Source organism: Mus musculus, chromosome 9 (genome assembly GCF_000001635.26).
Source record: "Mus musculus strain C57BL/6J chromosome 9, GRCm38.p6 C57BL/6J".
Classification (NCBI taxonomy): domain Eukaryota; kingdom Metazoa; phylum Chordata; class Mammalia; order Rodentia; family Muridae; genus Mus; species Mus musculus.
Window position 1 is genome coordinate 60,868,876 of NC_000075.6, and position 27,088 is coordinate 60,895,963.

The window sequence follows — 27,088 nt, forward strand, 5'->3', positions numbered from 1 at the left end:
AGCATTATATTGGAGTTAACAGTGAGGCTGCTCAGAAGTCACATATATTTTATTAGAAATTTAATAATGTGTGTGGATCAGCCAGTTGGCTTAGCTGGAAAAGGCGGGCACCTGCAAGTCTGACGACCTGAGTTCAAACCCTGGGACCCACACAGTGGAAGCTGAAAAGTGACCCTCTAAATTTGTCCTCTACCTCATCTATGTGTACCCCACAAAACAAAGAAACAAACAAAGTTTAATAATATAGAATTCTATAAAATTATTTACACATTTAAAATGCAGTATTTTCTTAGGGGTTCTGATGGCTTGCCTTAGAACCTGAAGTTCTGGGCAGTTTCTACACCATGACATATGGAGTCGTGAGCGTGTATTGTTAGAACTAGTGTTCTTATGTAAGGCAGGCATGCTGACTGCAGAAAGGAAACTGAGCCCAGGGCCACAGCTCTTTTCTTTAGAAATTGCCTTAAAAGAATTCCCAAGATGTTTTAAGTGTAATAAGGAAATCCTACCCAGAACTGTTTTTCTAAACCAAAATCGATTCTTTATTTTGCTCCTCCCATCTCTCCCCTCTTCCTAATCTGAAAACCTTTTGATTACTGATGATGTAGATACTGTGTAGAGCCCTCTATAAAATAGAAGTCACCACAGTGACGTTAGGTTCTGCGGTTAATGGTTTTTGTTTGTTTGTTTGTTTGGCAGTGTGCATCACCGGGTATACCTCCCCATATGCATAGCAGGTCTATGCTAAGGCCTCTGGAGTTGTCTTTACCCAGTCAGACCTCATACTCTGAAAATGAGATTTTAAAGAAAGAATTGGAAACCTTGCGAACTTACTATGACTCGGCAAAACAGGACCGACTGAAGTTCCAAAACGAACTGGCTCACAAGGTGGCGGAGTGCAAAGCCTTAGCTCTGGAGTGCGAGAGAGTCAAGGAAGACTCGGACGAACAGATCAAGCAGCTGGAAGATGCCCTCAAAGACGTGCAGAAGAGGATGTATGAGTCCGAAGGGAAAGTCAAACAAATGCAGACCCACTTCCTCGCCCTCAAAGAGCACCTGACCAACGAAGCGGCCACAGGGAGCCACCGCATCATCGAGGAACTGAGGGAGCAGCTGAAAGACCTGAAAGGCAAATATGAAGGCGCTTCGGCCGAGGTAGGCAAGCTGCGGAGCCAGATCAAACAGAGCGAGATGCTGGTGGGAGAGTTCAAGAGAGACGAGGGCAGGCTGGTGGAAGAGAATAAGCGATTGCAGAAGGAATGCGGCACATGTGAAGTCGAGCTGGAGAGGAGGGGGCGACGGGTCGTGGAACTGGAGGGCCAGCTGAAGGAGCTGGGGGCTAAGCTGGCCCTTTCTGTCCCCACAGAGAAATTTGAAAGCATGAAGAGCTCATTATCCAATGACATCAATGAGAAAGTGAAAAGGCTGGCGGAGGTGGGGCGGGACTATGAAAGCGCTCAGGGGGAAATTCGACAGCTGAAGAGGGACCTAGAGAGTGTCAGGGCCCAGCATATCAGGCCGGAGGAGCATGAACAGCTCAGAAGCAGGTTGGAGCAGAAGTCGGGAGAGCTGGGGAAGAAGGTGTCAGAGCTGACCCTCAAAAACCAGACGCTGCAGAAAGACGTGGAAAAACTCCACGCCGACAACAAACTTCTCAACCAGCAGGTGCACAGCCTCACGGTGGAGATGAAAACGCGCTACGTGCCTCTAAGGGTCAGCGAAGAGATGAAGAAGTCGCATGACGTAAACGTGGAGGATTTGAATAAGAAGCTTTCGGAGGCAACACAGAGATACACAGAGAAGAAGCAGGAAGCAGAGAGACTGCTGGCGGAGAACGATAAGTTGACTAAGAATGTCAGCCGCCTGGAAGCTGTGTTTGTAGCTCCCGAGAAACATGAAAAGGAGCTAATGGGTCTGAAATCCAATATCGCAGAACTGAAAAAGCAACTGTCTGAGCTTAATAAAAAATGTGGTGAGGGTCAGGAGAAAATACGTGCACTTATGTCTGAAAACAGCAGCTTGAAAAAGACTCTGAGTAGCCAGTATGTGCCTGCCAAGACCCACGAGGAGGTGAAGGCCTCCCTGAACAGCACCGTGGAGAAAACCAACAGAGCCTTACTGGAGGCGAAGAAAAGGTTTGACGACACGAGCCAGGAGGTTTCAAAACTAAGAGATGAGAACGAAGTATTGAGGAGGAACCTGGAGAACGTTCAGAATCAGATGAAGGCTGACTATGTGAGCCTGGAGGAGCACTCGAGAAGGATGAGCACGGTGAGCCAGAGTCTGAAGGAGGCACAGGAGGCCAACGCTGCCATCCTGGCCGACCACCGCCAGGGCCAGGAGGAGATCGTCTCGCTCCACGCTGAAATCAAGGCCCAGAAAAAGGAGCTGGACACCATCCAGGAGTGCATCAAGCTGAAGTACGCGCCCCTTGCCCGCTTGGAAGAGTGTGAGCGCAAGTTCAAGGCCACAGAGAAAGGACTGAAGGAGCAGTTATCAGAGCAGACGCACAAGTGTCGCCAGAGGGACGAAGAGGTCAAGAAGGGCAAGCAAGAGAACGAGAGGCTGCGGGCGGACCTGGCCGCCCTTCAGAAGGAGCTGCAGGATAGGAACGCTCTGGCGGAAGAGGCCCGGGAAGCAGAAAGAGCGTTGAGTGGCAAGGCAGACGAGCTCAGCAAGCAGCTGAAGGACCTGTCCCAAAAGTACAGCGACGTGAAGAGCGAGAGAGAGAAGCTGGTAGAAGAAAAGGCCAAGCAGGCCTCCGAGATCCTGGCAGCCCAAAATCTTCTGCAGAAGCAGCCGGTCCCGCTGGAGCAGGTGGAGGCTCTGAAAAAATCTCTCAACGGCACCATTGAGCAGTTGAAGGAGGAGCTGAGGAGTAAGCAGAGGTGTCTGGAGCGCGAGCAGCAGACGGTGAGCCAGCTTCAGCAGCTGCTGGAGAATCAGAAGAACTCCTCGGTGACCCTGGCGGAGCACCTGAAGCTAAAGGAAGCCCTCGAGAAAGAGGTTGGGATCATGAAAGCCAGCCTGAGAGAAAAGGAAGAGGAAAGCCAGAAGAAAACCAAGGAAGTCTCCAAACTCCAGACGGAGGTTCAGACCACCAAGCAGGCGCTGAAGAACTTAGAGACCAGAGAGGTCGTCGACATGTCGAAGTACAAAGCCACCAAGAACGACTTGGAGACCCAGATTTCCAACTTAAATGACAAACTGGCCAGCCTGAACAGGAAGTACGACCAAGCGTGTGAGGAGAAGGTCTCTGCCAAGGACGAGAAGGAGCTGCTCCACCTGAGCATCGAGCAGGAGATCAGGGACCAGAAGGAGCGCTGTGACAAGTCCCTGACGACCATCATGGAACTGCAGCAGAGGATCCAGGAGTCCGCCAAGCAGATCGAAGCCAAGGACAATAAGGTAGGCCCGGCAAAGACCTCAAGGCTGGGTGGGGGAATCCTAGTGTACGGCTGTGGCTCCTTAGCACAGAACCCCACAGTCCGGTCTACCAAGCCATTTGAAAAGCACCACCCTGCCAGTTTGACCTCAGGTGTGTGAAAAAAATTCTAAATTGGAAAAGCACAAAAATCAAAGGCATTCTTCTGTCTGTTCCCTCAGCTGAGGGTTAGGGACGGAGGGGAGACTAAAGCTCACTTTCTTTTCTTTTCTTTTTTTAAATCCTTTATTATTTGTAAGTACACTGTAGCTGTCTTCAGACACTCCAGAAGAGGGCATCAGATCTCATTACGGATGGTTGTGAGCCACCATGTGGTTGCTGGGATTTGAACTCAGGACCTTTGGAAGAGCAGTCGGCGCTCTTAACCGCTGAGCCATCTCTCCAGCCCCCTAAAGCTCACTTTCTTGTAGCAATGAGTCCGAATCTTGTGGGCTTCTGGCTGCCAGGAGTCAAAGTCACTGGGGAGCATCCAGCCTCCGTCTCCCCACTCCCCTATACCAGCACGCTGAGCCCAAGTCACCATGCATCCTGCCCACAGGCGTTTCTACAAACCTGGCCTGGGATGTTTGGTCCTTTTTGTGCTTTGCTGCGCCCTGTGCACCTTTAACCCTTCACCTTTACCCTCAGTCCTCAGTGGCCAGTCTAGCCTGTAGCCAATAGTTCCTCCCAGACTGCAGGTTCATTTTAGCTTTGCCGTTCGTTAAATTAAAACATGTCAGGAGCAGGATTTTTAATTTATCTTTCCCTCTTGGTTTTCTTCCTTGTGGTTGGAGTTTTACAGAATAGGTAGGCATAATATTTTTGAAGCTGTTAGATGTCCAGTTTATATCATGGAGATGAAAACTGATCACAACTTAATACACTCACTAAGTAATTATGAAACGGCCTGTATGCGCTGGGGAAATTTGGAATGAGTAAAAGCAGCCTCAGCCCCAGCCCTCCCCAGCAGCACGGCTTCCCATAGAGCTAGCGTTTAAATCCGCCCGGCTTATGTGCAAAGTTGTTAGGATGCAGTAACACGTTACTGTGATAGCTGAGTCCTGCATCTACTTATGCATATTGCCGGTTATTAAACAGCGTGATTCCTGCGACAGCAGAGGCCGCTTAGCAGTTAAAAGCACTTGCTGGCTGCTCTTCCAGAAGACTTAGCACTGATGTTTTGGTCAGCTCACAACCTGTCACTCTAGTTTTTTTTTTTTTTTTTTTTTTTTGGGGGGGGGGGGGGAGGGACATGACGCCATCTGCTGGCCTCTGTAGGCACTGCACACAGACACATTAAAAATAAATTTAAAACAAAACAAAAAAACTTGTTTGAATAAATACTACAACCCTTGATGAGAAGAAAGCCCCTAAGTTAATCCTGTGTGCACATGAGCCAAGCTTTTTCAGTCTTCACACTCCATCTAATAAAACCCCTTTCCAGTGTTAAACATCAGAGGCCCCTTCATGCTCAGAGAACTAGGCTCATGTTCCAGGCTTAGGACATTCATGATGTTTATTCTCAATTTGGTGTTGTCTTTGGAAGACATTTACTGGAATTAAGTCCAAGAACTTGTACAAATAGTATGCTGTGTATTCTGTCGGTAGACTCTTGGCAGCATCTTAGCCGCTGTTTAAAGTTCGTGTCTCAAGTGAGGAGTGATTTCTGTGGGAGGGTTTTCATCCACAGGATGGTCTGTGTTCTCCTACAATTTCTCTCTGCCTCTCAAAAGATAACTGAACTTCTGAATGATGTCGAAAGACTAAAGCAGGCGCTCAACGGCCTTTCTCAGCTCACCTACAGCAGTGGCAGCCCCACCAAGCGGCAGAGCCAGCTGGTGGATACTCTGCAGCAGCGAGTGAGGGATCTGCAGCAGCAGCTGGCTGTGAGTGTCCCTGGCACTGAGGGGTGGGGTCGGCGGAGTGAGCTAGTGAGTGTGACCGTGTGTGAGAGAGTGTGTGAGTGTGAGTGTGTGGCTGTGAGTGTGTGTGTGTGAGTGAATGTGAGTGAGTGTGTGACTGTGAGTGTGTGTGTGAGTGTGTGACTGAGTGTGTGTGTGTGTGAGAATGTAAGTGTGTTATATGTGTATGTGTCATGAGTGTGTATGTATTTTTGTGTGTGAGAGTGTGTGAATGTGAGTGTATATGAGTGTGTGAGTGTGTATGTGTGAGTGCGTATGAGCATGTTATGTGTCCATGAGTGTGTGTATTTGTGAGTGTATGTGAGTGTGAATATATGTATGTTATGTGTGAATATGTGTGTGTAAGTATGTGTGTGTGTGTGCACGTAGCTTCCATGGAGTTGAAACGCATTTGAAGCTGACTTTACACTCGTGTGTGATCTTTATTTACTGTTACCACAACTTATAGTATGATAGTGCCACTTATTTGATGCCTAATGTATGCCACTCCAATAAGCATCTTGTTGTCTTCTCTCTGAACTGTGCCTCTGTTGCCATTCTGCAGAGCAGAGTAGTTTAGGGAGACTTACTTGGCTCATGGCTCTAGAGAGGTTGCATCTGATGAAAACCTGGCTGTGTCACAACATGGCAGGAGCTGTCACACGGGAAAGCCAGAGCAAGAGGGGCCAAGCTCACTGCTCATAAGGACCCCATTCTGGTAGGAAGAAGCCTGTGGTGATGACATTAACAATTTCATTATCAATATTGGACCTAATCACCTATGGGCGGTGGTGACTGGGAACTACTTCTAACCCACAGAGTCTGGGGCCGGTCACATTCAAACAGCCTGTGCCCAGGAAGGAAAGGCTACTAGCATGGATGGGGAACTGGCCTGAGTGGGTAGAGCACTCGGGTGTGTGAAAGGGAGGTAGAGGGTCTTCCAGGCCACGGAAGTAGAATGACAATACCCAGAAGTGGAATCTGGCCACCCTCCGGGGTGACAACAGGCAGACCTAGTGGGCACAGTGGAGCACATCTGTAAGCGGCACCAAGAGCAGAGGTTCTGGGAGGTGGCACAGCAGGGGACAGCACTTAGTGCACAAGCCTGACAACCGAGGAAGGCACTTACCGGTGGGGTGGGAGGAGAGAGCTTCCTCCAGTGTCACATTCTAGGGGTCCAGGACTGAGCTACCTCTTCCCTTTTGCAGTGCTGGCTCAAAGACTCCCAGGGGGATGCCTCCTTACGTATGAGAGAGAATCCACGCTGATCAGCTTGCTCTTCAGAGTCCAAATAGCAGAAGCCATGTGTTTTTAAGAAATATTTATGTTTTTTAAAGTCTCTGTGTGTGTCCATATGCATCCACATTCCCATTCCTGTCCTCCCACATGAAAGCAGTATTCGTGATCATTAATAATAGCAACAACAGCAAAAGCTTTTTTATTGACCTGAACTTGAGAGATGGATCAGCAATTAGAAGTATATACTGCTCTTGCAGAGAACTCAAGTTCAGTTCCTAGAGCCCACATTGGGCAGCACACAACAACCCATAATATCATTCCATGGAATCTGATGCCTTTGGCCTCTGCGGGCTCTACATAGACACAGACACACACAGACACACAGACACAGACACACACAGACACACAGACACATACACACAGACACACACAGACACACACACACACAGACACACACACACAGACACACACACACAGACACAGACACACAGACACATAGACACAGACACACACAGACACACACACACAGACACACACACACACAGACACAGACACGCACACACAGACACGGACACACAGACACATAGACACAGACACACACAGACACACAGACACACACACACACACACACACACACACACACAGACACACACACACACACACACACACACACAGAGTGATCCTCTGTGACTTGGGGTAAGTGGTGTAGCTTTCCTGGCAACATGAATATGTATTAGGGAAAACCTTACAGCGGCTCCATCATGCGTAATTCAGCGTCCACGCTTCTGTTCTAAGGGTGGCAGGAGCCCTTTAATAACCTGCCAATCTGCAGCAGGAGGTCTCACACTCATTTCTGCAAGTCTCCTGGTCTTGCACCCATGCGTGCTAACATTCTCCTCTGTCTACTTTCCCACGGCTATAGGATGCTGACAGACAGCACCAAGAAGTTATCGCTATCTACCGGACACACCTCCTCAGTGCCGCACAGGTAGGAACAGCTATGTCTTTGGAAAAGACTATTCATTTTAGGGAAAAATAAAATACTGTTTTTATTTTTTTGAATAAACTTACATGCATGTAATTGACATTTGAAGTTGCTCTAGCCCATATGCTTATTTAAAAATAATTGTGTTTCTTTTAATCATGGCTTGCATATCTCCCAGAACAATTTACAAAGCTACACAGCAACACAACATCTTAAATTTAGTGTTGTCTCCATCTGCTTGCCACTCATCCGCTAGACAGTTTGGCAACACACGATGGCAGCTCACGTTAACAGTGTCGCTAGCTGGGATAATGCCTTGACATCACACGTGGCTGTCAGCGGGGGGAGGTGGAGCGTAGGGGGAGAGAGAGAGAGTGAGTAGAGGGGGCTGCATATGTTTCCTGGTAGCTTTTGGGGGGGTGGGTTCTTTGAAGTAGCAAACACTTGAAAAATCGGAATAGGACAAAGGGGGTATGCACAAAATTGTAAGAATTTAAGGGAAAATTGGTCAGTTATAATTGCTTATTTACTCAGGGAGCCTTAAACTCAGTGAAGCAGAGGACTGTAAATTCTCTTCTTTTGTGTTGTCCTGAGAAGGCCTGTAAAAGAAATATGCTAAGGAAATGTTTAGGGTGTGAAAGATGGGTTGTTTCTGCTCCGTGGCGGCTGAGCAAATAGTCTCCCGCATTCTCAGAATAGATTGTGCGGGAAGACGTACTGAAAGAGACAATGTTGGAATCACGAGTGAGGGATACTAGAAGTTATTTGGATTTGAGATGTGTTAGCCACACTGTTCTGTTAAAAACAAACAGAAGCAAGGAGGGAAGACAGCAAATTTCAAAGAAACGTGATTTTTTAAAAAGAGAACTCAATTAAATAGTAAATGTACTTTCTGACGTCTGATTCTTAAAATCAGTAGTCTACTTTTCCTGTAGGGTTGGAGAGGGCTCTAAAAAGAGAGACGGCATGAAGGGTGCTCCCTGCTGCCCTCTGAGCGGGTAGGACATTAGCTGAGCTCTGAAAGATAATTTCACTTACTAGAGCTGTCAATGGGCAACAGAACAGGACGTTTGTGAGAGGATAGAACAGCACAGGTCAGGCTGCAGAGATGGCTCAGTGGGTAAACGCACTTGCTGGCCAAACATGGGGGCCTGGGTTCTGATCCTGGAACCCATGGAAAGAGACAGGCATGGCTACCTGAGTGCCCGTGAGCCGAGCTCCCAGAGTGGTAGAGACAAGAGGATTACTGAGGCTTACCACCAACCCAGAGTGAGGTTCAGTGAGAGATGATATCTCAGGAAATAGTGCAAAGAGTGGTAAAGCAGGACACCTGATACTGTCTGTGCGCGCACACACACACACACTGATACTGTCTGTGTGCACACACACACACACACACACACACACACACACACACGCGCGCGCGCACGCATACACACACATACACACATGCACACACACACGCGCACGAATACACACGCACACACACACACACACAAATACACACAGACACATGCATACACACACACATACACACACAGACACAGACACACACACACACACACACAAATACACACACACAGACACACGCATACACACGCACACACACACACAAATACACACACACAGACACATGCATACACACACACATACACACACAGACACAGACACACACACACACAAATACACACACACAGACACACGCATACACACACACACACACACACACACATACACACACACACACACACAGACACACACACACAAATACACACAGAAACTCAATACTAGAAAGGGTGAGAAACATCCTAGTCTTGGCCAGAGGGGGCAGAGCAGAACGCCATGACAACGTCAAAGACCTTTCTCCTTTGTGTAATGTGCCCTTCTGAAATCTCTAATTGTTTTCTGCTGCGTCCTAATGAAGCAACAGCAGCACTTGGCATCTGAAGGTGTCTTGCCGGCTGGCATCGTGCAGTTAACTATGGATCCAGTTTAGTCAACTGTGGCTAACATTTGAAATTTAAACACCCTGCTGCTGTAAAAACAGATTTGGGAGGCAAAACTTTGTATATTCATGGACGTGTCCTGCCAAAGCCTACTCAGATGCTCCGGTAATAAATTAATAATAAAGAAGAGAGCAGAAGCGTAGAAGCCTGCCACAGATTTGCATCTGCTTAACCCTGCTACTTAAAAGAGTGTGTATGTGTGTGTGTGTGTCTGTCTGTATATGAGTATGTGTGTCTGTGTGTGAGTGTGTGTGTCTCTGTGTATGAGTGTGTGTCTGTGTGAATGAGTGTGTGTTGCACACACATGCAGGTGTGTGTGGAGGCCAGGCCAAGCACATTGAGTGCTTTTCTTACTCTGCTCTCCGCCTTCTTGCCTGGAGGCATGGTCTGTCACTAGCCTGAATCTCACAGTTCAGCGAGGCTGGTCAACCAGAGAGCTCTTGATCCACCCGCCTCTACTCTGCAATGCTAGGGTTATAGGCTCTTACAGCTTTTCCCAGGGTTTTTATGTGGGTGCTTGGAATTCAAACCCAGGGCCTCTTATTTGCAGAGCAACCACTCTTACACACTGAGCCATCTCTCCAGACCCTACTTTAAAACTTTTAAGTGTTTTCTTTTAAAATATAAATGATTTACACACTCAACTTTGCAACAGGAGAGATGCCAGTATAGAAGAGGTACCTTTCATTGCCAATAGTTTGGAAGTGTTTGGAAAATGTGTCTTTTATACCCAGTCAGGTGGAAGTGTAAATAGTTATTTCTAATAAGCAAAATGTTGTAGTCCTTTGAAAATTCAAATATTGAGCTGGCTTTTTTTTACTGTGTCTTGGGTTTTTGAGACTGGTCTCATGTAGTCCAGGCAGTCCTTGAATTCCTGATTTTCCTGCCTCTATTTCCTGAGTTATGATATTATAGTTGTTCACCATATACCCAGTGCTTGAACCCATCTCTTAGCCAGCTACTTCTTCTCCAAGTGCCTGACTATATATATATATATATATATATATATATATGCATATAAAATATTATAAACATATATTAAATGTCTGATACTAGGGAAGAGGCGAGGACAGTTAATATGTCTTCATAGTGGATAGCACATAGAAGTGAGCAGTTACCTGGCTTTGGAGAAGGATTGCTATGTCGCTGAGTGAGAAGATGCGCTGCAGGGGTGTGTCATCCTGCTTATGTAATATTGTCACTATAGGATTTTTTTTTTCCTCAGTCTCTTTTCTCCTCAAAGGGGCAGGGCAGGGAGATGGCTGAGTGGGCAAAGCAATTTTTCTACAAGGTTGAGGACCAGAGTTCAGATCCCTAGCACCTAGGAACTGCTGAGTGGGTGTGGCAGCCTGTCTCTAAGCTGGATAGGGATGCTCACCAGCCAAATGGCAAGCTCTGGCTAAGGTTATACACACACACACACACACACACACACACACACACACACACACACACGCACGCACAGACACGCACATGCACACACACATGCACTCCCACACACACTCCACAACAGCCATGGGAAATGTTCATGGACCTTATTGTTTGTAATGTATACTGCAGAGGCCTTTGTTGCCCGTTGGTTTTCAGGAGCCCCTCCTGTGTACTTCCTCCGTGTGACCTGATGCCTTTGTTTCCGTGGTAGAGTTCCTATGGGGTACTCTTACAATGATGAGGTGTGCCCTAGGATAAAGGCCTCACCTTTGGAGTTCAGGAAAGATGACACACACTCTCCCTTCTCTGCAGGGCCACATGGATGAAGATGTGCAGGCAGCCCTACTGCAGATCATACAGATGCGACAAGGCCTTGTGTGCTAGCGGCAGCTGACTTGGAGCCTGTCCTGCTGGTGCTATGCATTCTGGGTGCAACTCTGTGCTCTTCTGGGCCTTACTCTGATAGTATCAGTAAAATAAACTATATTTTGTTCCGTTGTTGAATTTTACTTTTCTGAGATGAGTGTGTCACCGAGTTTTCCAGTGGATTAAAAGTTGATATTCTGTGTTACGTTTATTTCACACAGTGGCAAACAGCCACTTTTGTGTTTGTACTTTTAAATTTTTTTATTCCTTTTTGTTTTTTGTTTTGTCTTTTGAGACAGGGTTTGTCTTTATAGCCCTGACCATCCTGGAACTCACTTTGTAGACCAGACTGGCCTCGAACTCACAGAGAACCACCTGCTTCTGAATGCTGGATGCTGGGATTAAAGGCAAGCACCACCACACCCTTGTAATTATACCTTTTAAAGCTACATTTTAAAAATAGTTGAGTCCGTGTTAAAATATGAGCCATCTAAATGGGTCCATGTAAAAAGGAGTTGAGGCTGAAATAGCACTGAAAGATTGATTTTGGAGAACTAAGTTTAGCTGATAGCTGCTTTTAAGTGGATCAGAAGACCTTCCAGGGGGTGAGGAGATGACTTAGTGAGGAAAGTGATTTCTAGGCAAGCATGAGGACCTGAGCTCAGTCCCTCAGGACCCAGATTCCCGCCCCCAAGTGTAACAGCGTGCACCTGTAATTCCAGCGCTGAGGAGGCCGACGCAGCAGACACTGGCCGGCCAGTCTAGCCAGCTCAGCTCAGCCGCAGGTTCAGGGGGAGATCCTGCCTCAAAAAGTGAGATAGGGAGAAGTTGACAAAGATGCTAGTATCAGCCTCAGGCCTCCACATGCACATTCCCCCATGTGCGCACACATACTTACAAACAAGTTGTATTTTTCTTCCTGCGATCCTTAAGCCAGTAACCAAGTAAATCAAAACTCCTGAAGCTTATAATTTAACAATCAGATTTATGCATTAATAAATTCTCAATTTACAAGATGCCAATACAATAATTTCAGAACCAGTTGATAATGATAAAAGCTTTATCCCTATTATTCTAACCTTATATCATCATAACCACCTGTGGCTATCGAAAGCCATGCGGGGTCAGGTTCTTCCTCCTGTCTGTCCTCCTCCGTCTTGGCCTTCTCTTTTCTCCCCTCTGAGACACTCTCTGACACTGCCACTCTTAGCTCCGCCTCCCCTTTCCCTGTCCAATCACAGGCCTCCTGCTGCCCTAATATTTTAGTGTGATTGGACAGGGAAAATCCTGTCACACATCTCTGTTGAGCAGTCAGTCTAAGGAGTGCTTTGCCTCCTCCTTATGCTAATACTTTTTAAAGTGGATGTCTTTTCATATATGTTTTGAGTGCTAGTTCGCACAGCTCAGGAACAGGCAGCAGTGGGACAGTTGAGGAATTGGTGAGCCTGCCTGGTCTCCACAGCAGCATTTTAACTTTTCCTTACCGGGCTGACTTTTCTCACCATCGTCTTTAAAATGAGAACAATGGCTTTGACATTTGCGACTGTTGTAATCAAACACTCGTTCTACATGAGTCCTCCAAATGTCTCAGACTTATTTATAGGAGCACTGTCTGAATGGGATTAATAACAGGAGACACAAGTTTCTTGCAAAATTAGCATTCATGATTTGGGAAAACATCTTGAAGTTTTAGACAACAGTGCCACAATGCAGTAATGCTTCCAGAATAAAGACAGCAAGAAGATAATGGAATTGGATGTATTTTGTGGTGAATTCTCGAACAAGCTATTTCTACTAACTGCATCTTTCTAAGGAGAATTTATATCTTTACTTTGGTTAATATTTTGTTTGCTGTTCACACTAAAAAATCTCTAATTTGATGGTTTGCATTTCATTTCATAAACAGATCATTTCAGCTGAGCTTGTGTGTGAGTAGTGTGCACATGCATGTCCATTGTGTATATGGGTGCGTATGCATGTGCATGCACAGGTATGTGCACATGTAGAGCTTCTAAGTTGATGTTGTGTATCTTTTTCTATTGCTTACCATTTCATCTAGTGAAGCAGGGACTCTCAGTTGAACCTAGAACTTGAGAGTCAGCTGGATTAGTGAGCCAGCTTTCCCTGAGAATCTCCTGTCTCTGCCTCCTTGGTGCTGGGGTTTTAGGCATTGCAAACTGTGCCTTAATAATCCTTGAGCGTTCTGAACCTAGTTTTTTTTTTTAATTTTAATTCCTATCTTTATAGAATACAGTTGGAAAAATCACCACTAACACCAGGGGTATGCCATCATATTTCTTTTTTTGAAAAATCATGTTTTAATATGAGGTTACATAAGGGCACTTCCATGCCAGCACATAATGAATGTTAAGCATACTCACCCCATACCCTGATACCCCACTCCCACCAATTCCCCTTATTCCCTGATAATGTGATTTATGCTTTCAGGGCATCTGAACACCTAGGATCTTATGTCTCTGTAAAATCTGGGAACCACAATTGAGAGGAAACAGGTGCTGTCTGTCTTTCTGAAACTGACCTAATTGCTTAATTTAGTGACTTTAGTCACATGCATTTCCCTGCAAGGGGCATGACGGCATTCTTTATAAGTCAGCATATTCCACCTTTCTTCAGTGTATAAACAATGAAAAGTCGGATTGATTTACTTTGAATTCTTGAGGCAGGCACATAAAGTTTACAGGAGGGACATCTGCTTCCTTCAGTAGTTTAGTGTTGTCATTTGTCCTGTATTCTGTTTTTAAGATTTTGGTGCCACATATTGAAGTCCAACAGTCTACTGTTCTCCTTGATAGTAGGGGAAGTAACCTTATGCATATTTTATTTTGTTTTTTGTTTTTTTTAAATTTTGTGTATGTGCACATGAGTGCAGTGCCCATGGAGGCCAGAAGAGGGCATCAAATTCCCTGGAGCTGGAGTGACAGGTGGTTATGAGCCTCTTGACACCAGTTCTAGGAACAGCTGGAGTCCCTTGCAAGATCAGTATATGTGTCCATCCCCTGCATTTTGTCTTCGCCTGTCAAAAACTATTTCTTTAGAATTCTTTTGAGTATCCTTATATAAAGAAGACTTGAAAGTTAAGTTTTCCATTTCTTATCTTTGGAGAACTTGGAATAAAAACTGGCAGGGACCCAGATATGGAAGAAGGTGCTGAGAGCCTCTTAGGCCAATCCTGTTGTCATCCACTCACTTATATATGCCAGGCTGAGATCACATTTAAAGCATTGGTGATGAAGGCATTTTAGTTAGAAGTCAGTAGAACATAGGTCATGGATGCTCATATTTCTGTTTTATGTTCAGAAAGACTGTGAGACCTGAAGTAACTAGTTGTCACCTACGGATCTACAAGTTCTCTGGGAGAGTCACTGAATTCTTTTTTTTTTAAAATTATTTTATTTATATCTGTACACTGTCACTGTCTTCAGACACCAGAAGGAGGGTATCAGATCCTGTTACAGATGTGTTGTGAGTCACCATGTGGTTGCTGGGAATTGAACTCAGTACCTCTGAAAGAGCATGGAGCCATTTCTCCAGCTTGAATCAGGGAATTCTAACAGGGGTTGATCCTTTATTCTCCAGCCCTTAGGGGGTTTTGTTTGTTTGTTTGTTTGATCCTACTCATGGGGCAAGCTCATTTTTATTTATCTGCTGTCAGTATTAATAATTATCTATTAAAATTGAGCCAGCGAGGGCCTGGGGAAATGGTTTGGTTCCAGATCATTCCCCACATGAGGCAGCTCACATCTACCTGTAACTCCAGTTACAGGGTATCCAGTACCCTCCTTTGGTCTCTGAAGGCTCCAGGCATGCACACGGTACTCACCAGGAGAAGATGCTTACACCGAACCTTAGAACTTGATTTGATTCCTGGAACCCACTCCCCCAAGCTGTCCTCTGACCTCCACACACTTGCAAGCATGGGGCACATGCCCTACACTACACACCCCAAGCCTCCATGTCGTTCTCTCTCTAAGCGAACTATTCCTGCAGTGAGTAAGTACTGGGTGTACCTATATTGTTCTAAAATTTCAGGCAAAGTTAGTATAGTTTTGTTATGAGTTGGATCTTAAATGTTCCCTCTAACCCATGTGTTAAAGGTTGGTTACCAAGTGCTAAGGGGGCTGGCATAGAGGAATGTTTGGCAGGACTGAGTAGAGGGTGTTAAGGCATTAGATGGTACCCACAGAACAACTCCATGACCCTGCACTTAACTTTGCCATAAGTGAGTATATAGATTTTAAAATAAAAGCATGAATCCAGGACAGAAATGGCTTCCCACAAACCTCCCGAGGCAGTGCAAGGGCTACGGTTAGCATAATTGGCTATGTGGCACCCTTAATGGATTACAATGTATTTTCATTATTTATGCCTGCTTGAGCAAACATCACCAGTGAATGGATCCAGCCCAAAGAAGATAACAAAAATGTCATATGTAAATGAAAAAAGGGAGGCTTTTTGAAGTCTGCTACCCTAGTTATATAGACACATAATTTGGTCACATATATATGTATACATATTTATATGTATATATGAATTTACATTTAACAAAACAGAGGAGGACACATCAAGAAAACAACATCTCCATAATTGTTATTTGCTATCAAATTGACTTATTTAATAGGCGAGATTCTTATTTATTGTATGCAGGTTTGCAGATTTATTTTTTATGATAGCAGACCTGGGAATATCCTGAAGTCTGAAAAGAGTTTAGAGAGGTTATTGCCTTCTTAATAATTTAGAGCGTCTATTGCTGCGCCAAGTCAGAAGATTAACATTTAATAGAAAAAATTATATATCTATAATTCAGTCACGGCTATTAGATCCGATGGATTTTACATTAAGTGAAAAAGATGCTGAGCATTTAAGGACCATTAAACTACAGGACTCTTTTATTAGGTTTTAAGGCCTCTGAGCCAGGGTCCTGCTGTGAGGAGTATTTATTTTACATATACAGAACGCATTAAGGATAGGGAAAGGGCACACATTTTCAAAGAAAACAGGCCATGAAAAATTGTGATTTTCCACACTGTGAGCAGCTGCCGTGCAGAGTCCGCCTTATTTTATAATAATTCGTTTTATGCATCATTAAGTAGCTTTCTTGGAGATGAGGAGCAAAGGGTGAAGGCCACTTCCAAATGGTACCCTGCAAGAAGGCAGAGTGACAGCATCTCCTCCCTGCTGATTGGACTGTGAAAAAACGTATCCCTGAGAGGATGCTGAAGGTTACAGATCAGTGTGAGAACGCCTTCTCCAGAAATCCTTCAAGGCCCCTAAAGACAGAGGAGATGCTAATAGTTCTCTCTCTCTCTCTCTCTCTCTCTCTCTCTCTCTCTCTCTCTCTCTCTCTCTCTCGTGTGTGTGTGTGTGTGTGTGTGTGTGTGTGTGTAGGCCAGACATTGAGTATCTCCCCATTGCAGAAATCCTTCAAGGCCCCTAAAGACAGAGGAGATGCTAATAGTTCTCTCTCTCTCTCTCTCTCTCTCTCTCTCTCTCTCTCTCTCGTGTGTGTGTGTGTGTGTGTGTGTGTGTGTGTGTGTGTAGGCCAGACATTGAGTATCTCCCCATTGCTCTCATCCTTATTTTTGAGTCAAGTTCTCACGACTGAATCTGGAGTGCTCTGATTTTTTTTTTTTTTTTTTTTTTTTTGCATAGCCCAGCTGGCCAGCAAACCCTCTCTGTGAGTGCTGGGATTTGAACTTGTGCCTTATGCTTGCAAGAAGTGCTTTACCAATGGAGCCACCCCCCTCCCTACTGGCATTACCCTCTTCTAATGGCACCTCCAGTACCAGAGAAGGACTAGAATGTGGCCCCTGAGAGTATTGCATGCTAGTGAAGGGAAAGCCTGAGCCATCATTTCTATTACATACATGCTCGGAACACATTTTACATGTCTGGAGCAAAAACATAAGATATCTGACTTGCTTTTCTTACTCCCTATACCATTACTGCTGACTCCGCCTCCCCCACACACAAAAATACTGGGGACCAGGTTCACACAAGGGACTCGGAGACGATGTGGGAAGGAAGCTGGTCTCATCGGTAACCTTTTCCCTCTATGGTGTCCAAATAAAATTTGTGCTTCCCCCCCCCCTCCTTTTGCTTGCTATTCTAAGCTTTTTTTAATTGCCTCAAGTGGGACCTTATGGGCTGTTTAGGCATTTTCCTCAGGATTTAAAAATGAAGCCAATTTATATTCTCAGTCTTCTTGCTAAAAAATCTGTTAAACCACAATAAAAAGGACTGCTACTTAAACCCTCCCGCTTTGTTGTTGCCATAATTATTGGCTCTTTGGAGCTGCAAGATCTCGTTTATGCACAATTAAAAAGGTGGGCAACTGAGCAGTGCTGACCTGGCCCAGGTGGAGGACTCAAAGGCTGAGGTCCTCCTGCTGCGATCCGAAACTGAGACACTCTCTAGCTTGGAGGCTTATTTTTTTTTTCAAAAGCAAATTGTTCCAGTTGGCCCTAATCCCTAAGCAGTTCAGCTCCTTTAAAACCATCTTTATTCATTCACACCAATTGACACTTAAGAAAAAAAAAAAAAAGCCCCAGCGACTATTCATCTGAGTCTAAATATATCCGTCAAAGTCGAATGTGTTTAAGGGGATTTACCATCTGCTTATTCAAAATACTATTTGTTGTCAATATTTTTGGTCGGGCTTGTTATTATAATGTGCATAGCCACTTCACAGCGGCAGAACCCCAAAGCTATGGAAGCATTGGGAGGACCTGAAGGAGGGCTTTCCCCCACCTCTGCTCTGCCATCTGACATGGCCGCTGCGGCTCTGCGCACCAGGCAGAATTCCTTAATAAGCGCTCGCTCGTTCTCTCGCTTGCTCTCCTTCCAGACCCTTTTGGGCAATCACACCCCCCCCCCCCCCCATGTTCTCTAAGTAACTAGCAGTTACCAGGACAACAGAGACTTTGAGGAAGGTTTAATTGTGACTTGATGTCTAGCCAGAATAAAGCACAAGTGCCTTTCTGTGTGGATTCGGTCCCCAAACAAATGCCAACACGCTTGTTTTTATTAGGTTAAGGTGGCTTGCAATATTTTTTTCCCTTCAGTATGAGAGAGGAAAAGGCAGAGATAGTCAATGCTAAAAAGAGTAGGGAAGCAAGCAGTGACTTTGACCCAGAAAACATTTGGTTAAACACATCCTGTCTGGCTTGCTTTTCTAGAATTGACCTCAGTGTGAACTTCTTGTACCAAACAGGAGGATGAGAACGCATGCGTACGAGCCCCACAAGCTGCATCCATTAGGAATACTCGTTCCTTGTTTCTGGCCCTGTGGGTCCAGCATACCAGTTGGGACTTTTCTCAAGCCGAAGTACCTCCTTCTGAGAGCACATGCTATGGATAGCACAGCTTGCCAAAGCGCTTCCACTAGCCTTGCTGGAAAGAAGGTCAGCAGCTAAGCGCGTTTGTTACACTTTCAAAGATGCAAGTTCCAGTCCCAGTACCCAAGTTATAGCTCACAACTGACTGTAACTATTCCAGGGGGATCTGGCGCCCTCTTCTGGATTCTATGGGCACCTACATGCATGTGATAAACAGGCAAATAAATTATATATGATTACACACACACACACACACACACACACACACACACACACACACACAGGTGGACAGTGCCTTTGGAGCAACATTCATGGTTGCACACTCATGGGATTTAGCTCAGGTCCCTTTGCAGTCTCCCAGGCGCGTGCACGTGTGTGTGTGTGTGTGTGTGTGTGTGTGTGTGTGTGTGTGTGTAAGGAGTAGGTGTCTACACTGTGAGTCTACTTGGGCCCACAAGGAAACATCATTCTGTTCTCACTTTACTCCTGGCCCACAGATGTTTTCAACAAACAGATTCTGAAGGTCCAGTGAACTGGATATATATTTTTTATATATGTGTACTTCCCTTTCTGCTTTTTCCATCACTAGACCCCTCCCCTTCAGGCCTCCTCTGTGCTTAAAACCATTTTTTTGCTTGGCCAAACTTAAGGCCTGCTCCACAAGCGCCCTCCCTGGGGCCCCTCCCCATCCACGACCTGATTATTTCTATTTTAGCTAACAGTACTGCTGGGTCAGTCTCCAGGGAACCTCTCACCCTAAATATCCGCTCAGATTCTCCTCTTCATTGCCAAGGTGAGGTCTGATTCTTTGGGAAGATTCGGGTTTAATCTAGTTGGGTTGAATCCCATGTAACCCTGAGGTCTGCTCCTAGTAAGTCTCAGCTACCTGGTTACCGCCCTGGTTCTTGGATGTACAGTCCCCCGGGTTCAGGCTATCCAGGTCTAACCCCATCTCCTTCCCAGAGCCTTTGGCTCTGCACAGAACCTCCCCTTGCTTCAGTGAGTGTCCTTGGCACCTTTTTCCTTAGTGTACCCTAGGTTCCCCATCTTGACGCCGCCATGCCCAAATGCCTGTGCTGGAGTTTCCCTCCATTCAGAGACAAATCTGTATCATCTTCTGAATGCAGCGTGTCCAAAGTAGCCCCTATAGCTGCAAATAAATGATCACCAACATGTTAAGTTTTATTTTAAACAGGTCTCGCCATCACTCTGCCTTGTGAGGCTGGAGGAGATGAAGAGCCGTCTGCGCAAGCAGAGGGGCTGAATATGTGAAACACTTGCTTTCCCTTAACTTACTGTTTGCGGGGCAGGCGTGCCATGGCAGGCCAGTTCATTCCGCTCCCCAGATCCTAAGTATTGATGATGGGACTAAGTACTGTTAGAAGCGGAGGCAGGGCTGTGGGTAAACTGTTGACTGCACAAGTGTGGGGAGCTTTGTTCAAATCCTTAGCTCCCACATAAAGCTCAGATGCACATCTGTAATTGCAGTGTTCCCGTGGTGAGACGGGAGAAGCCTTGGGCACTCACAGGCCCACCAGCCTGCTGCACACACATGCAAACAATGTAAAAGAGATGCCCAGAGATGTGCACATGTACGGACCAGATCTACAAGATCACAAACAAGAGCCCACAGACAGAGAGAGATGCAAACAAGCTGCAGCAGAGATAGTAGGGATCTACTTTTGTGACCAGGAGGGTTAAGGTCACACTCACATCAAAGTCACATCAGCTCCTGGTGCAGGCATGAAGGTGGCTCAAAGAGCATCTCATGTAGGATGAAACAGATGATGTCTTCTCAACAGACATGCTTTCAGAATTATCTCGAAGCCTTTTTCTGTTGCTCTGACTCACCTGCCTAGAATAGCACCATCCTTACGGGGTGGGCCTTCCTACATCAATTAGCAATCAAGAAGATGTCCTACAGACTTGCCCACAGACCAGTTAAAGGAGACAATTCCTCAGTTTAGGGTCCTTCTTCCCAGGTGTGTCAAGTTGACAGCTAGCTATGGCACGCTCCACTTTATCCATGGAAGCAGGGTCTCTCCTAGAACTGGGCATTCTCTGACTAGGCTGGTTTAGCTACCCAGTTTTCCCTGGAAATCCCCCATTTCTGCTTCCCAAATTCAGGGATGACAGAGGGCTACAACACCCATCCAGCTTTTTACCTGGGTTCCAGAGATCCAAAGACCAGTCCTTGTGCGTGCACAGAAAGCGTCTTATCCCCTGAAGTGTCCCCGCAGCCCCTGGTAGCTATACTTTACCTAGTTCTTATATATTATTGTTGATATTTAAACCATCATGTGAAATTTGTTTCATAGTTTAGTATCTAAATTGCTATCCAGTTCAATTAATCTAACATTTAAAAACTTTGACTCAATAATCCTCATTTTATTTACTGACTTATACAATATGGGGCATTGAGCAGACCACCTCCCCATGTCTGGGGCTGCATTGTTTGTTTGTTTCTTTCTTTCCTTTGCCATTTTCTAGGCATCTTTTACGTCCATTCTGGACTCTGTCCCTTTCTCTCAAATACTTCCACAACTGTGTCTGAAAATGGTAAGTGACAACCTTGAACAGAAGATGGGGATTTAGGGTGACCTGTGAGTTCAGGATTGCCCTTAAGGAAAACAAAGTTTTTTTAATTGCTGTTTTTGTGTTTGAGGTAGGTATCATGTAGCCCAGGCTAGCCTGTACACAAAGTATCCAAGGATAACCATGAACTTCTGGTCCCCCACTTCTACTCTCAGAGTGCTAGAACTACAGGTATGACCATCGTATCCTGCTCGTGAGATTCTGGGAAAAGAACCCAGGGCTGCATGCACACGAGAGGCAAGCCTCACCCACCAGAGCTCTGCCTTTCTTTAAGACTAGTTTATGATGTGAGGGAGAAAGCATATTCAGACCATCTCTGGATTCTGGTGTATTAATAACTGTATTAAAGAGATATGGTCTGCTTTCAAGAACCCATCAGCTCAGCTGGGACCATCTAGTGACATCACAACGCTGGCCTTCACTGAGGCATAGCGTGATGTGCTCTTCACAGATGCCGGTTCCATTTGGTTGCCCGGTGGGTGGCTTTGTCCACATCAAGCAGATAGAAGATCTGCCTGGCTCAGGACTATCCCACAAAGGCAATGAAGAGGATGACAAGCAGTTGGTCAGTCATTCAATGTCTTGAAAAGTTCACCTCTACCAGTTGAAATAGTGACTGTTCCGTTCATGAAATGTTGACTTCCATTCATGAAATATTGACTGCTCCATTCATTCCCACTGTAACTCCCTCAGCCTTGAAGGAGCGACTCGGATTGTACTTCCGGAAGCCTTCCGGGAAGCCTCATGGGAGGGAACTTTCCCTTTTACTCTGAACCCCTTGCCTAGGGAGTGTGCTAATTTCCTATGGTCAGGCTTAATACGTCACCCTGAACTTGGAGACCTGGAATAACAGAAATTTATTCTCTCCTATTTCTGTCTGGAAGTAAAAAATCAGAAACTGGCATCCTAAGTCAAAATCAAAGCGTCTACAAAATTGCCGCTCCCCCCAGCAGCCATAGGATAGCATCCAGGCCTTGCCTCTGAGCTTCTGGAAGCTGCCAGCCAGCATCCCTTGGCTTGCAGCTCTCTCATTCCAATCTCTGTCTTGGTGGTCAGTCAATAGCTGACATTGGGTTGAGAAATCAGCTCTGAACTTTCCAAGTACCCCGGAGAACCCTGGGAGTGTTGGGATTTTTATGCCTCACCTTGAGCAACCTTTAATCCAGAGGGCGACATCTTTAGAACTGTGGGGACTAGAGCCTTTCTGTGGGTTTGCACTTCATGGCATTCTGTGGGAATGCTGAGCGCTGCTCCTCACAGAACACCCTTCTCTCCTGCACTGTACTCTGGGATGTCAAGGAGTCTCTCTTCCTTTGCTCAGTTGTCATGAAGGGCAACAAGAGAAGCTAACACCCACAGTGGAAAAACAATGCCATAGAATTCCCCAAGAGAAAAGCTTGCCAAGAACCTTCTAGAAGAGCATTGGCTGGGGGAAACATAAATGTATTGTGGGGAGGAATTCACGTTGAAACAAGTGAGAGGTGTATTTTCAGTTTCAATGGGCTTACCTGGAATTTTGGATTGCCTTTCTGTTCTATATTTTTAATTTTTTTGATACAGGGGCTAGAGGACCAGGGCCTTCCTCTTGCTAGGCAAGGGGCTTGTCTTGGTGCAGAAAGTTCCTTGCTTATAGTCAGGTCAACCGGTGCAGGCCTGTGTCCCAGCTATTCGAGGCATAAGCAGGAGGGATGCAAGCTGAGGCCTCCCTGGGCCACACAGTAAGTTCAAGGCCAGCCTGAACAACTTGATGAGACCCTGTCTCAAAATAAAAATAGTGGGATTGTGAGTGAAGCTAGTGGTAGCCATGCCTGCCCAGCACTTGCAAGGCCTTTCCCTCACAGGACGCCCTGTGAGTGTGGGTGTGGACTAGATAATACCAATGGACTTGACCCTAGCCAAAAGCCAGGGAGCAACTTCCCCCACCCCAGAACATAGTTAACAATGGGATCTTATAACGCTCTGTGAAAGGCAAAGCGTCAGCAAGATTTGGTTCTGTCTGAGCTAGACTGGTTATTGGCGTGACCTTGAATAGCTAACTTAACCCAGTGTCTGGACCTGAATAAAAAGAGAGATGCTTTAATATCACAAAAACATGCCTTAGAACACCCGTGTTATGAGATTCTAATCTTGCAGTGATTATCCATTCTCCACAATATTGAACTAATAATATTCTCATCCTTTTCTCTGAATTACCAACCTCGGAGTCACCATTTCTGCCACTGAGCTCGGCTGAGATGTACGTGTGATCACACAGGTCTTGAACCCCGGAGCAGAGCAGAATACAGCAGTTCTGGAGGTCAGAGCCCCGTGCTGCCTCTTTGACAGCAATGGGCAGAAGCACTGCATGGAAGGAGAGGCTAAAGGCAGAGGTGCTCACTGGGCGGGGAAGGGCCGAACACGTGGCTGAGCCAGGCTTCTGAGCAAAGCACTCTGCTTCTCTTTAAGTGTCTTGTCTCACCTGTGCAAAGGCTCTCCCTCCCTCTCAGAGTCTATTTGGTAGTGGGAACTAAGAATTTCAGACACATGAATATTCATCACAGATGAGATGTATTTGTTGAAAATTATTATTAAACAGTTAATGGGATAACCAGAAAGACACTATACTGGCTTTAAGATCTGGACAGCCAAGCCTTAGAAGTAAGTCATTGTACCACAGCCCATGGTTGCTGCTAGATGCTGGACTCAGGGGAGCCTTGCTATTCTGGTGGCTCTGGACTATGTAGCTGAGACACTAGTTACAAACGAGTCCAGGACGGTGGGTACTGAGGGTTATCAGTTGGGCCCCCTAAGATGTGCACCCCAACGAGAGAAATCAGCTCAAGTCTGGAAAGCCAAAATTAAATAAACAAAACCCACTTATCTCTGGAAGTCTTTCTTACAAAAAACAGTTGTAAAATATGGGCTGTGTTCTTGAGAAGTAGGCTTAATAAGGGGAGCAGCCCAGGAAACGATGCAGGTTCTGGGAGTCCTAGAACGGGATTTAGTTGTATCCAACTTCTGCGGGCTGTCTGTCACCATTTGCGGGAGTTGTGGACTCTGGTTTAAATGTTCAGAGAATAGTTCCGGGTACCTGCCACATGGGTACCAGTGAATCTGGGAGCAGGACGTTACCTCAGTGAGAAGGGATTCTGGGACAGTACAGTGATGCTAACACTCTTCAGCTGGGCTGGTCCCCATGTCTTTGTCCTGCTCTGGGAAGATCATAGTGATATGGGTCAAGCTCTCCATCTCTGGCTTCCATGCAGGGTCACCTGCCATTCCCTCCCTTGCTTTATTCTTGCCCCCACCCCCACCCCTGCATCCCCTGATCTTGCTGTAAAAGCATGAACTAAAAGAAGGGTCAGTAGAGGGTCACTAGAGCATCCTGGTCATCACCCACTGTGACATATGTAAGTTTGCAATGTGGCCCGGTGCTTGTTGTAGGGTTTCTCTGAACCAACTATGTCCCTTCTGTCCACATTTACAATTCAAAGTATACCAAAGCAAAACCCCACCCTCGCCAGCCTCATACAGGAAGAGACTTAGCCCTATCCTCAAGGGAGACAACCCAATGTCTCCTAAAAGCTGTGGCCAGGCCCCGAGTGTATGCACAGGTTCTCTGTGACTGAGCGGCATTTCTCTTGTTCTGTCAAATTCTTCCTCAGACTTCTGCATTCTGGTCTAGCGACTTGATTGTAAAGTCAATGACACTAAGATGGGGCTATAATGACAGGAACGATAAGGGTGATTAGTTAATATTCATGAGTCTAATGAGAAGCCGGTTCAGCAATGATGCTTACACATGGACTCAAGGCTACACTTAAGACGCTTGTCATCCGCACCAGTTAAGACTCGCTTTGCCTTCAGCTAGATCTGCTACATCTGGCCTCTTAAGGTCCCTTTCTGAATAGAATTGCCACGTCGGTGGTGTGCCTGGCTTGTTTTGTATCGTTTTGTGCAAGTGGACTAGTAAAGACTAGTGGACTATTCTAGAGCAATGGCTCTCTCATCTATGTGAGGTGTCCAAATCGGAAACCATGGGGCTGACCAGAATCCATCCTGCTCGTAGACCTACTGGTATCCATGCAGCAGCACTTCTGGGTAGACCCCTGTCCTCCTCCTGACCCACACACTATGATGAAAATCCTGGGTGGGATGCCTCCACCGGTGTCTGTCTCTGTGCCACCATGCTTCTCACCAAATTGTCCTGTCACTGGGGATCTGCCACCACATTCTCTTCTCCATGTTCTCACTGTTGTCCTGCATGGCCTTTGCAATGATGCCCAAGTTCTTTAATTTGCAGAATAGGAATTTTTAACGCCATCTGCCTCTTTGGCTTTGTGTCCTACCTTGCTCAGCCCTTGTCTGACTACACAAGGCTACTGACATATTAAATGCTGCTCCCTCAAACTCCTGTCCTAGTCTCGTCCCTTCTGGTGTCTTTATGTCTTTCCACAAGTCCTCTGCCTGGGCCCTTCAGGAATTTGCCTTCTTCATGCGTCTCTCTCCCCAGTACAAATGGAACTGTCCTTTCAGGCACCCGTGTGTCACCTCTGCTGATTATTCTTTGCACGAGGCTAGAGGGAGAGATGAACGAGTGCTGCCCAAGTGTCTATTGCAGTGGCCATGGTGTGTATGACTGCAGACAGGGGTGTTGGAAAAGAACCATGGGAGCTCAGGCCTCTGGCTTAGAGAGTGTGGGGCACACTGTGACTGTCCCAGAGCCTCTCTGTGTCATGAATGAAGAGCTAGTGAAACCGGCCTTAGATGCTATTTGAGGACTCACCTTAGGAAGTAACCACGCATCTCTGCCTCTGCGCCCCAAGTGACCCCAGAAAAGAGGGCTCACCGAGGCTTCCTTTCTCCAGGTGCCTCTTAAGAAGAGGGGACTACAGCTCCATGGGTCACAGGGATGTCACCTGTTCTTGAGCCTCAGCAGAGCAGTGACCTCCCGACAGCATGCTTCCTTGCAGGACAATTTCTTTTATAAAGCCTTTTCCTCATTTTGATCTGAGCTCTGTCTTGCTGAGGTGCCTAGATCAGTTGCTCACCCTCCTCCCTCCCTCATTCCCTTCCTCCCTCCCTCATGCCCCTCCTCCCTCCCTCATTCCCTTCCTCCCTCCTGCTTTCCTCCTTCCATTTCCCAGTCTCTCTCCCCTTTCTCCATTCCTTTCTCTCTCCCTCCTTCTCTTTCCCCTTCTTTCCTCCTCCTTTCCTTCCCTCCTCCCTCCCTTCCTGTCCTTTCTCCCTCTCCTCCTGTTTAGTCAGACAGCCTCATATGAAATCGTACTAAGTATATTCCAGACAAAGGCCTCTGGTTTTATTTTGGCATGATTAGGGCAGGTCTGTCAGCATTCAGTGTCGATTTTTGAGAAGAAACGGTGTGGGTATTTGACTCCTAACCCCCTTAAATTTCTTCATGCAGATTTAAGTCTGTCTGCTCCCAAGTCCTCCTACTTTGGAAGGGTTATGTGAGTGTCACAGATATTGCAAGTGGGCAGGAGGTGGCAGGAGAGAGCCATGGTGGCCTCAGCAGGACTGTGAAGACTTAAGAGTCACAGGAACCAGTCCATAGGGATAACAGGGAACCCTTGATGTGAGCAGCAGGAAGAGAAGGGAGGGCACAGACACACCAAGGCTACCAGAAAGGAGTGTGCAGGTGTGGTGAGAAGGTGGGGAAGGGGGAAACTGCACGGAGAGTCTGGGGAAAGATTCTTGAGCCCCACATGGCAGTGCAGCCCCAGAATTAGCATGTCCCGAGAGGGTAATGGGTAATGGGTCACGGAACCCAGGGGTGATGTAATGTT

At 46.3% G+C, this 27,088-nt stretch overlaps 1 protein-coding gene across 7 annotated transcripts in view; it reads left to right on the plus strand.

The window, feature by feature from the left end:
• Window positions 1-11,556, plus strand: part of Uaca (uveal autoantigen with coiled-coil domains and ankyrin repeats) — an 87,226-nt gene extending 75,670 nt beyond the window's left edge. For 3 of the 7 annotated variants that reach the window (XM_017313609.1, XM_006511483.4, XM_030244634.1), the window contains 4 exons: window positions 700-3,408; window positions 5,158-5,310; window positions 7,487-7,552; window positions 11,299-11,495. In XM_017313609.1, coding sequence (XP_017169098.1) covers window positions 700-3,408; window positions 5,158-5,310; window positions 7,487-7,552; window positions 11,299-11,370 — 3,000 coding nt within the window. In that variant the 3' untranslated portion in view covers window positions 11,371-11,495. Of the gene's footprint in view, window positions 1-699; window positions 3,409-5,157; window positions 5,311-7,486; window positions 7,553-11,298 lie in introns of all 7 variants that reach the window. The other 4 variants (NM_028283.3, NM_001357407.1, NM_001357408.1 and 1 more) reach the window with 3 other exon arrangements.
• The last annotated feature ends 15,532 nt before the right edge of the window (window positions 11,557-27,088 follow it).